A 12,407-nucleotide genomic window follows, 5' to 3' on the forward strand; every position below is an offset into this window, starting at 1 on the left:
CCTTGAGTGAGTTACTTAACTCTCTGAGCCTGTTTCTTCCTGCATAAAACTGTGGATAAAACCTTGTTGAAATGCTATGAGGACTAAGTGATACACACACACACATTTATGGTAGAGAAAGGTGTGTGTGTGTGTGTGTGTGTGTGTGTATCTTGACATATGGTATCAGTAAGTGACAGTTATTACTAATAATGAAGAAATAGAAAAGAACTTGTAGTTTAGTTGCAAAGGGAGTTAAAGTATCATGATGACGTTTTAATAGTAATATAAAACTACATACTATCGAGTGACAAATGAGTAATGTGGACAGTTGTTGCCTTAGGGTTCAGAGCACAGCAAAACTTTGTGTGCTGGAAAAGCTTAGGGCCATCATCTACTGAGTGCTTACCAAGATGTCCCAGGCACAGTTTAGTCCTTTTACATGTATTACCACAATTAATTCACACAGTAACCCAGCTTTACTTGTTCAGTCATGGCTGGATCCAGGGCCCAAACAAGATCATCAGGATTCTCCTCATGCTCTGTCTTTTGGCTCAGTTTTTCTCTGTGTTGGCTTCATCCTCAGGCAGGCTTTCCCTACGAGGTAGCAATATTAGCTACTGGGAGTCCTAGAATCACATGTTCACAACTTAGTCCCAGTGGAAAGAGAATCTCTGTTTACAGTATTTCTAGTAAGAGTCCTAGATTTGACTCTCATTGGGTCAGTTTGGGTATTATTCCCATTTCTGAACAAGTCATTGTGGCCTGAGGCAGGGATAGGATGGAATGGAACACTCTTTGTTTTTTGTTTTTTTAATTAATTAATTTTATTTTCGGCTGCATTGGGTCTTCGTCGCTGCGCATGGGCTTTCTCTAGTTTGGGCGAGCAGGGTCTACTCTTCATTGTGGTGTGCGGGCTTCTTATTGCCGTGGCTTCTCTTGTTGAGCACAGGCTCTAGGGCACGCAGGCTTCAGTAGCTGTGGCACGCAGGATTCCGTAGTTGTGGCACACAGGCTTAGTTGCTCCAGGGCATGTGGGATCTTCCTGGACCAGGGCTCAAACCCATGTCCTCTGCATTGGCAGGCGGATTCTTAACCACTGCGCCACCAGGAATGGAACACTCTTATTGGCCAGGCTGGGTGGTGTGGATGCTCACCTGTGAATCTGAGATGGGGGCAGGGAACATGAGGGTGCTGTTCCCAGAAGAGTAGGAATGGATATGTGCTAGGCAAAAACAGCAGATGTCCACCACACTTCAGGTGTTAGGACTGTGTTCATACTGTAGAAAGCTCCTGCTTGGTTCGTGTTTTAACCTTAATATGTCAAATATTTTTACAGAATTATGATGAACTATGACAAATTGAAATCACGTCTGGGTGAGATTCATGATAGCAAAATGCGTCTAGAGCAGGATTTGAAGAAACAAGCTTTGGACAACCGGGAAATAGATAAAAAAATGAACAGTATCAAACCTGACCTGATCCAGCTGCGCAAGATCCGAGATCAGCACCTTGTGTGAGTATTCTGGGACTATGTGAGAGGGATCCACCACCACCTGATTCCTACTGGGCTAGAGACCTTAGAGGTAGAAGAAGAGATTTGTCATTGAGAACTGGCCAGTGAGATTGTAAGAATTTAGGAAAGCAGTCCTGTTAGTAGTCGGGGTATTAGAGTCTACCTGAAGTCAAGCCTGTGGGGCCAATCAGAAGGTAAGACTGTAATCCATACAAATGAGCAAAGTGGTTGAGTTTTAAAGGTACAGATTCATTAATGTGTGCCTAAAACACAAAACCCAGAATCTTCGGCTACGTAGAAGAACCATAGAAACAGAAATTACCCCTCAAAGGCAAGGACACTAATAGTGTGGGCCTACAAAGAAATATACAGAATAGTCCGTTAAAGGGTTTTTATATTTAAGAAATAAGATTCTATATTTAAGTAATAGAAATATTACTGTTGATAGCAGGTATGAAAAATGGCACACCTGAGGAGTGATGGAAAACAGTGATTTAGCTAGATCTAGGGATATTATCTAAATATAAATTGAAAGATATATTATCAGAACAAGATGTGTGGATTAAGAGTTTTAGGCCAGATGACTGATTCATAGAAGGAGAAAATCCATGAGAAAGGAAAATATATTAGGTTTAGTTCTAGGTAATGAATAGACTGTTATGTAATATGTTTATGGGTAACTTTCATGCATGTAACACACTCAGTTCAAACTCTTGGCAGGAGGAGACAGAGTAAAGACCTCTGAGGGTTTGTTTGTGTCAGAAAGAGGGAGGGGATAAAATGCAAGCTTAGAGGTTGGAACATTGGCTGTTGAGTTTCAGTAGAGGAAAATCTAAGGTGATTGTTTTGGGAGCAAACAATTATAACTACACTATACTGAGTAGTTTTTAGTAGCACTCCTCTCTAGAGATCTTTCAGTTTGCTATTGTGGCCAAAAAAGAGTCAAGGAAGTACACATAGCATACAGAAGAGCTTTGGAAGCAAGGCAGGGAGGTGCCCTTGTGTAAAAGCAGGATGTGTCTGCTCTTGGAATGCTTATATGGTTCGGGTCATATAATGAAGCCGAAGAAAGGCCCAAGAAGGCTGTGCCATGGACCAAAGGAATGATTGGAAGCACTTCTTTGCCCTGGAAAGTGATGAGATATTAAGAAACCTGCCATTCCTAGGTGCATGACTAAGGGTGGCAAACTAGACCTTGAAAGTTCCTTTAACAAGTTATGTAAGCTAAATATAAGAGAATTTAGCTCTATATTTAGAATTTATCATGGATGATAAGCCATGACCTGCCTGTATCCTGCTAGGATGTTTAGGGAGACACAGAAAACCATTGCCTCTTTTGGAAGTGTTGCTTCAGGGAGGATAGTCCACTGTCCCATAGTCCGTGCTTTGATGTTTCTAACAAAGACAATACTAGGATTGGTAGGCTTGATCTGCTCTAATGCTGAAATTGTACAGTCAGTCCTGAAAGAGACTGGTTGTATTGCTGCATGATACTGAATATGATCTCTCTTTGGTCCTGTGTTGAAGTTGGAATTGGTTGGAATTCTGCAGCACCCAACGAGAGACTGTCATTAGTTTATCAGGTCCCTTTTGCGTGTGGACATTTCCCTGACTTCCCGCTGTATAGCCCATAAGGATTTTTTGAGATTTTCTGCTGAGATTCCAATGTACTGTTTCTAGAATATTCTTGAATGCCTAAATGCAGAATTTCATTTCTTAAATATAGAATAAAATATTTCTTAAATATAAAATCCTTTATTTATTTTTACTTTATTTTTATTTTTTGGCCATGCCATGTGGCTTGCGGGATCTTAGTTCCCCAACCAGGCCCCACGGCAGTGAGAGCGCGGAGTCCTAACCACAGGACCGCCAGGGAATTCCCTAAAAGCCTTTAAAATTCCTTTTCAAAAAAAGGAGTTCATTTGCAATTCTTTTTCATCAGGAGCTAGTTTTCATGATTACCATTTACTTTTCTTGGTATTCATAAACCTGAATTCAAAATAAAGAATAATTTTCCATAACACAACTTAGTCTAACCTGACTAATAAACTATGACTTATTGCCACCCTAGAGTAGGCTCTGTGTAGTGTGCGTCAGTCCATCCACATCTACACCCAAAGTAACATTATTATCAGTGACTGGATCGTCATTAGCAGCTGATCATATTTTAAAAAGCTGGGATAAGTACCTGATCAGATAGATAGATGATAAAATATCAGGCTCCAGAAAGATCTCAGGAGACTGAAACTATGATCCAAATTGAATATCATAAAACTTAATTTGAATAAATGTCATCTTACACATAGCTCAAAAAAATCAACTTCCCGAAAGTAAAATTGGAGAGGCAAGATGGGGCAGCCATGTGTATGAGGAATTCTGAAGGATATTATTACTGTGTCAGTAATTGTTCAGTAAAGGTACACATTGTGACTACAAAAGTTAGTTTAATCTTACATTAAAATGTATCCTAAATAAGCCATTAAAAGTCCCATTCTCTTATGCTGGGTAAACACTCCTTGAATACAGGAAGCCATCTCTTTATCTGAGGATAATAGGTCCTGGAAAAAAAAGTCCACTTAAAGTTAATCCATTTCAAAAAAAAAACCGATAATCCATTTCAAAGGGTGTGCTGGAATTTTCCATTTGCCCTCACAGTTTCTACTCTTCATCTTTCTCTACCCTGCTCTGTGCCTAAGAAAACGGATCTATTTGCCCTCTGGCTTCTAATTAGTTTTGGCCATTTGGAGGCACTGGCAGGAGATGAGAGGGCAGGAGGAGATTGAAGTAAGAATATTTATTTTCTGGCTTCCTCTCTGTGTGATCACAGTGAGTTGGCTGTGTCCTCATTCTCCACCAAAGGTGGCACTCTCCATACAATACTCTCTGGGTTCAAGTCACGGCTGTCTCCAACTGATTCTTCAGTTCTAGGAGAGGTTATGTCTTCCCACTATTGCTAGCCCCAGGGAGTTTCTCTAAAACATCTCAAGACCTTTGTAAACAGTAAACTCTCCTCAACTACCAGTTTGACTGTGCCTTCTGCTTCTAGCCAAGGCCCTAACTGATACAAATTAGGCAAAATGTCATAGTGCGAAATGTCATAGTACACAGTAAACAAAATGATAGTTTGATTAGGGATTTTATGTTGAAGATGAAATTGAACATAAAGAAAATAAGTTCATCCTATGTGCACTGAATTTATGTTGTAACTTCAACTTCATATCTTTTTTAGAATAAACAAAGAAAAAAACCACACAGTTAGTGACAGAATGAGAATTGGATGTTAGGTCTTTTTTTCTTTTTTTTTTAATGTCTCTTAGCTTTCTTTTTCTTTTTTTTTTTAAATTAATTAATTAATTAATTTATGGCTGTGTTGGGTCTTCGTTTCTGTGCGAGGGCTTTCTCTAGTTGTGGCAAGCGGGGGCCACTCTTCATCGCGGTGCGCGGGCCTCTCACTATCGCGGCCTCTCTTGTTGCGGAGCACAGGCTCCAGACGCGCAGGCTCAGCAACTGTGGCTCACGGGCCCAGCTGCTCTGCGGCACGTGGGATCCTCCCAGACCAGGGCTTGAACCCGTGTCCCCTGCATTGGCAGGCAGATTCTCAACCACTGCGCCACCAGGGAAGCCCCGGATGTTAGGTCTTTGATGCTTTGTTCAGGTTTTTCCCCTAGAATGTACTGTTTTATATGTGGCATTACTCAATAACAGTAAATTAAATATGAATTAACATGCTAAATTTACTTGAGCTTTTTAAAAATCATTTTTACAAGCTAGTCAGTTCCTGGCATTGTTATTAGATGTTTAAGGAGTCAGAACTATATAGTAGTATTTGAAGTGGACTTTTGGGAGATTAGAAAAGTTGCCTGTGTCAGAAGGCCGAGACCATCATAGATAGAGCGTGAACCAAAATATTCTTCTCTTTCGCCTGGATTTTCCTGGGTGTCTTAACATTCCTTGTGGCAGAAAAGGAGGCTCAGTTTACAGAGGTTGGTGGCTTACAAGAAAATGGGGACTCAAGAGAAAATGTGGTACAGTTTGTTCATTTTAAGCCTTTTACCCAGTGTGCTTGTCTCTTTATTTAATAAAGAGAAAGATCAGTTTATTTAACAAAGGAAAGATCAGTTCTTCAAGGATAGAAAACTTTGGATATTAAGAGTGTTTAGAGGAGGGTATCTGGATATTTTGCTAAGAGAAGTGATAGTGTAGGATGGGGTTTGTTACTAAATAAATTCTATCAAGATCATATGTTAGTTGTTTTCCAGTTTTCCAGTTTCACTAAGCATACAAAATGAAATCCAGGTTAACTGAAATGAAATCCAGGTTCACTAAGCATACAAAATGAAATCCAGGTTAACTGAAATCCAGGTTAACGTCTTATTGAGAAAGGCTGTGTAATCTATCTTAAAAGAACTTTAGAATTAGTTGTGATGCCAAGTTATCTACTGTACTTGGGGTCAGAGGGAGGTACAAGATGACCTTGGAGTTGACCCTGAAGACTTTGTTAAAAGTGGCCCACCTACAGATATTTACTGACTATTTATTGAATATCTACCATGTGCTGGTACTGTTTTCAGCGTTTGGAATAGCCATGAGCAGGACAGATCCCTTTCTTTAAAGCAGCTTACATTTTAGCTGGGGAGACAAACATAACCAAGTGAAAATAATGAATTTCAGGGAGTTCCCTGGTGGTCCAGTGGTTAGGACTCAGCGCTTTCACTGCTGTGGCCCGGGTTCAGTCCCTGGTTGGGGACTAAGATCCCCCAAGCCGTGCAGCGTGGCCAAAAAAACCATTAAAAAAAATGAATTGCAGGCAAGTACTAAGAAGATGATAAAATAAAAGTGTAGAGTGACTGGTGGACTGCCTTAGTTGGGACAATTTAGGGTAGTCTTCCCTGAGATGTTTATGATGACACCTGAATGATCAGGGGCCTGGTTGGAGGATGGTGATGAATGAAAGAGTTTTTATACTCCACTGAAGTTTTAGGCCATCGTCCATCTCAGTGGAACGAGATGAAATGGTTTATTTCATTTTACATCTAAAATGTTGGTATATTTTGAAATACTGTGATCTACCTGGTGATGAAGTAGATTTGTATTAATTACTCAGATTGCCACCCTGAATTTCTTGTGGCTCACTTAGGTGCAAAAATAGACCTTGAAATTCTGTTTTAGAATGTAACTCAGTGTAGTAGGCCAGTGAGGGATTGCATACTCTGGCTTAGTGGAGATTGCAAATGTGACACCATGCTCGCCTAACTAATGATTTCAGAAACAAGTGTCCCATTGTGTTTGAGTGCGAGTATATGTGTGCTTGTGGTTATATAACCTTTTAGAAAAGGAAAGTGAAAAGTGAGATAAGTGCCTAATTTCAAGTAGCTTTCTGTGTCTCTGCCTTTTTGCAAAAAGTTGAAGGAGAAGTAATGGAGAAACAAGTTTAGGGAAATCTCTGGCCATTCTTAGTGGGACTGGGGAAAATAAGTTCCTGGACCCTGGAAGTTTGGTTGGCTTGGACGTGTCTGCTTTGTCCAGGCAGAGTTTGCATAGACACTGACACTGGTGTCTTCCCTCTGGCAGGTGGCTCAATCACAAAGGAGTAAGACAGAAGCGCCTAAATGCCTGGCTGGGAATCAAGAATGAGGATGCTGCTGAGTAAGTTCTCTCTGTACCTTTCTGTCAGAGGGCTTTGTTTCCAGGATAAGACATGGGACTTCTTAATACATACTGCGTGCTGGTTCTCTTTGTTATTTGAGGACATTTGAATCAAGAACTTTGCACCTCTTTAAATTGAATTGCCTCAAGAATACCCTATAGGCACTTGAGTTCAAAGACCTGCTGAACCATATGAAACATGGATGCTTAAGCATTGCTCATTCACACATTCATGTGTCAGGTTATTGGATGAGACATGTGAATTCTGTGCTTTCTGCATGATAGCAAATAATGAAGTTGTTAAAAAAAAATCCAACTAATTGCAATTCCACTTTGTCATTTTGTGGTTAAAGATTTAGAAGAGAGTTTTATTCGTGGATTTGCTTTTAGATATAAGTAAACTGATTGTTAGAATAATATTTTAACATTTAATTTTTAGGACCTATTTTATCAATGAGGAAGATGAAAACCTGCCCCATTATGATGAGAAAACCTGGTTTGTTGAGGATATCAATCGAGTACAAGCAGAGGACTTGCTTTATGGGAAACCTGATGGTGCATTCTTAATTCGTGAGAGTAGCAAGAAAGGATGTTATGCTTGCTCTGTGGTGTAAGTCTTCTCTGGGGGTATAACCTTTTGAAAACTTCCACATTGATTAATAGAAAATCAACGCCTCCTAAAGTTCAGATCAAATTAGTTGAAGTACAGTAAAATGAGGAACCATGGCTTAGACCATTAATATTAGTACAAAGAAAACAGTTAGTTGCTTTAAGAGAAATACCATCTGAAATTATTTCGGGGATTTTAATTTAAATGGTAAGCAGACTAGGCCCTGCATTGTTGCTATTGGATTTTAGGTATCTCTGAAAAGTAATTTGAGATTTTCAATTGAAAAGATCACTTAATTCTTTAGTAGTCTCCTGCTTGCCTAACTAGGCCTTCATTGTCAGATTAAGGAAGGCTTGATTAAACAGAACTGTTTTTACTTCAGAAGAAAAACTATCTAAAATTTGTACTTAAATAGTATTCTGTTGAGGTAGTGATAGAAAATGTTGGATGTTTTCTGTAAGATGATTGTATGACTTTGTTTGGAAAAGCCTATTTTCCTTTTAATGGAAAGTGAAATTCTGGGGACAATTAATCATGCCTCAGTGAGATTTTGCCAAAGTGTTATATATATATTCCTTAAAAAGGCAACTGTTTTCATTGACAAAGACCATACCTACAGTGGAGGTAATAGTATGATGGTCATGAGAGCAAGCTTTGGGGCCAGATATACAGGATTCAGATCCTGACTCTACCACTTACCAGATATGTGACCTAGGGTAAGTTACTTAAACTTTCTTTGCCTAGTTTCCTTATTTGTAAAATAAGGATAATAATAATATCTACTTAAGGGTTTTTAAAGTATTACTCGAGTTAATATATGTGATTTAATATACTTTGATCAGTGCTGGAACATAATAAGTAAATGTTATCTACTAATATTATTATGATAATGATGCTGCTGATGGACATGCCAGAAGGCAAGCAAAGATGACAAAATGATTTTGCCCTCAAAGAGGACAAAGTGGTGAGGATAGACAAAAGACACTCATATTAACAGAATGCTTAGTGCTTTACATGATCATCTTGTCCTTAGTGGTCTGTCTCTGTCATGCAGTCAGAGTTTGAATCCAACTTTACCTGGTTTCAAAGCCCACATTTTTCTTTTGCACCACACTTTCTTCATTTCACAGTTAAATATCCAAGATAAATAAAATCACTGTGACATAGGTATCACTAGTAGGCTGTGTGCATGAAGAACTAATTCTGTTAGAGAAAGAGGGTTGGGAGATTTTGTGGAAGAGGTGGCATTTGAGCTGGACTTTGAAAGGATATTGAATAGTGGGACATCTATGGGCAAAAAGTAAGGCAGGAATTGGATTAGTATTATCCAAAGATAGAGCTACTTGAAACATTTCATTTCTCTCTGACCTGGGCTCAGATACTCAAGTGTATTTGAGTGGAAATGGCAGGAGAATATGACTCTTGCAGGATCTGAGATCTTTTAAGAACAATAAAAAGAAGGAAGACAATAAGCCCAGCGCATTAGTAGTCCCTCACTCTTATCTAGGTCGTTGGGTGGCAGCCTGTGGGTTAAAGACTTGGCTGGTGGAAAATGCTGCTCAGCAGCTCAGCTAATTCCTGGGAGACCAAGGAGCAGCTTGAGTATCTTGGGAGCTGTATTCTTTTTCTCCTTCTCCTTCCTTTAGCCACAGACTTAACCAGACTCAAGTCCACAGCAGTGTGGATTTCTGTTGCCTATGAAAACCAACTGCAGTAATATATCATATTGGGGTTCACTTTTGGAGAGATTGGAAGCAAAAGAGTCTGGCATCACAGACTTACACTTGTTTGCTAGCCACTCCAGCTACAGAAAGCCTGCTTACAGTGATTTCTCAGTTTACTCAGGACATTTGCTGAAGTTAGGGATGTGAATAAGTTCAGTTTTTAAGGAGACTCTCATAGCAAAATTAAAATGATCATGTAGTAGGAAGTCAAGGCATAAAACTCACTTGTTTTTCCATTTTAATTTCTGTAAATGACATTATAAAGAAGCCTAAGAAGAAATTGCTTAACTCTACAGCCTTCTCAGGCTAGAAACAACAATATGTGTGTTTCACTAGGTTAAGGAGTTAGTTAGGTAGTGAGCACTTGTGATCCTTATTGTTATTGCTATTTGGGGTAAGAAATTTGATTAGAGATAGAACAGTTAGATCAACAAGGAAACAGAAGACTTGAACAACACTATAAAACAACTAGACCTAACAGACATCTCTAGAACACTTCATCTAACAACAGCAGAATACACATTCTTCTCAAGTGCACATGAAATATTACACAGGCTAGACTACAGGTTAGGCCACAAGTCTCAATAAATAGGGTTGAAATCATACAAAATATGTTGTCTATAACCACAATGGAAAGAAATTAGAAAGTAAAAATAAGGGAATTTGGGAAATTCACAAATGTGGACAATAAATAACACACTCCTAAATAGCAATAGATCAAAAAAAGAAAACAAGGGAAATTAGAAAATACTTCGAGTTAAAAAGAGAAGCACAAAATTCAAAACTTATGGAATGCAGCTAAAGCGGTGCTAAGAGGGAAATTTATAACTGTAAGCATTTATATTAAAAAAGCTCTCAAATCAATAACCTACCCTTCTTTCACCTTAAGAAACTAAAAAAAGAAGAGCAAACTAAACCCAATCGAGCAAAAGGAAGGGAATAATAAAGATTAGAACAGAAGTAAATAAAATAGAGAATAGAAAACAATTGAGGAGGGCTTCCCTGGTGGCGCAGTGGTTAAGAATCCGCCTGCCAATGCAGGGGACACGGGTTCAAGCCCTGGTCCAGGGAGATCCCACATGCCGCAGAGCAACTAAGCCTGTGCACCACAACTACTGAGCCCACGTGTCACAACTACTGAAGCCCGCGTGCCTAGAGCCCGACCTCTGCAACAAGAGAAGCCACTGCAGTGAGAAGCCTGCGCACCGCAACGAAGAGTAGCCCCTGCTTGCCATAACTAGAGAAAGCCCATGCGCGGCAACAAAGACCCAATGCAGCCAAAAATAAATAAAATAAATAAAATTTTTTTAAAAAGGAAACAATTGAGGAAATCAGTGAAACCAGAAATTGGGATGAACAAAATCAATAACTTCTAGTTAAAGTCTTGCACACACACACATACACACACGGGAGAGAGAGAAGACACAAATTACTAAAATCAGGATGAAAGAGGGGACACTACTTGCAGTCCTTACAGAAATAAAAAAAAATAATGATGGAATACTATGAATAATTATATGCTAACAAATTAAACAACCTAGATGAAATGGACAAATTCCTGGAAGCACACAAACTACCAAAACTGACTTAAGAGGAAGTAGAAATTCTGAATAGAACTCTAACGAGTAAAGAAATTGGCTTCACTGGTGAATTCTACCAAATATGTAAAAGGAATTAACACAAGTCCTTCACAAACTCTTCCAAAAAATAGGAGAGAACACTTCCTAATTCATTTTATGAAGGCATATTCCTTATGAATATAGACATAAAAATCTTTAACAAAACACTAGCAAAGCAACTCCAGCAGCATATAAAAAGGATTATAAACCATGACTAAGTAGAATTCATCTTAGGAATGCCAAGAGGTTCAACATTAAAAAATCAATGTAATAAACCATATTAATAGAATTAAGGACAAAAATCAACTGACAATAATCTACTGATTATTTCAGTAGACTCAGAAAAAGCGTTTTACACTCTTACATGTTAAACAACACTGAATAAACTAGGAATAGGAGGGCACTTCCTCAGCCTGATAAAGGGTATGAAAAACCCACAGCTAATATCATACTTAGTGGTAAAAGACTGAATGCTTAAGCTCAGGAAGAAGACAAGGATGTCTGCTCTCACCACTCCTAATCATTGTACAGAAGGTTCTAGCTAGGGCATTTAGGCAAGAAAAAGAAATAAAAGGTATCCAGATTGGAAAGGAAGAAGTAAACTATTAGAGCTAGTAAATGAGTTCAGCAAGGTTGCAGGTTAAAAGATTAGGATACCAAAAATCAGTTGTATTTCTATATACTAGCAGTGAACAATCTGAAAATGAAATGAAGACAGTCTATTTATAATGGCATAAAAAATGCTAAAATGCCTAGGCTTAAAAAAAAGTGCAAGAGCTATACAGTGAAAACTATGAAACATCATTGAAAGAACTTAAAGAAAACCTAAATAAGTGGAAAAACATCCGTGTTCATGGATGGCAGTACTTCCCAAATTGATCTATGTGTTCAGTGTAATCCCTATAAACAGTACGAGCTGGCTTTTTACAGAAATGTCAAGATGATCTTAAAATTCATATGAAAATGCAAGGGATCCAGAACAGCTAAAATAACCTTGAAAGAATAGAAAAGAGTTGAAGTACACCTCCCAATTTGAAAACTTACAACAAAGCTGTAGTAATCAAAATTGTGAGGTACTAACATAAGATTAAACATGTAGCTCAATGAATAGAAATGAGAGCCAGGAAATAATAAACTCTTACAATTATGGTCAGTTGGTTTTCAGCAAGGGTCTCAAGACCATTCAAAGGGGAAAAAATAGTCATTTCAGCACATGGTGCTGGGACAACTGGTGAGCCACATGCAGAAGAATGAGGTTGGACCCCCACCTCACACCATATACAAAAATTAACTCAAAGTGTATCTTAGGGACT

The 12,407-nt window shown here is 38.7% G+C and overlaps 1 protein-coding gene across 1 annotated transcript in view; it reads left to right on the plus strand.

Moving 5' to 3' along the window:
• Positions 1 to 12,407, plus strand: part of LOC309615439 (phosphatidylinositol 3-kinase regulatory subunit gamma) — an 86,441-nt gene that overhangs the window by 68,698 nt on the left and 5,336 nt on the right. Inside the window, exons 7-9 of the mRNA XM_082365071.1 lie at positions 1,319 to 1,495; positions 7,067 to 7,141; positions 7,581 to 7,751. Coding sequence (XP_082221197.1) covers positions 1,319 to 1,495; positions 7,067 to 7,141; positions 7,581 to 7,751 — 423 coding nt within the window. The remainder of the gene's footprint in view (positions 1 to 1,318; positions 1,496 to 7,066; positions 7,142 to 7,580; positions 7,752 to 12,407) is intronic.

Source organism: Balaenoptera borealis (assembly GCF_965194805.1).
Source record: "Balaenoptera borealis genome assembly, chromosome: 1".
NCBI classification, from domain to species: Eukaryota; Metazoa; Chordata; class Mammalia; order Artiodactyla; family Balaenopteridae; genus Balaenoptera; species Balaenoptera borealis.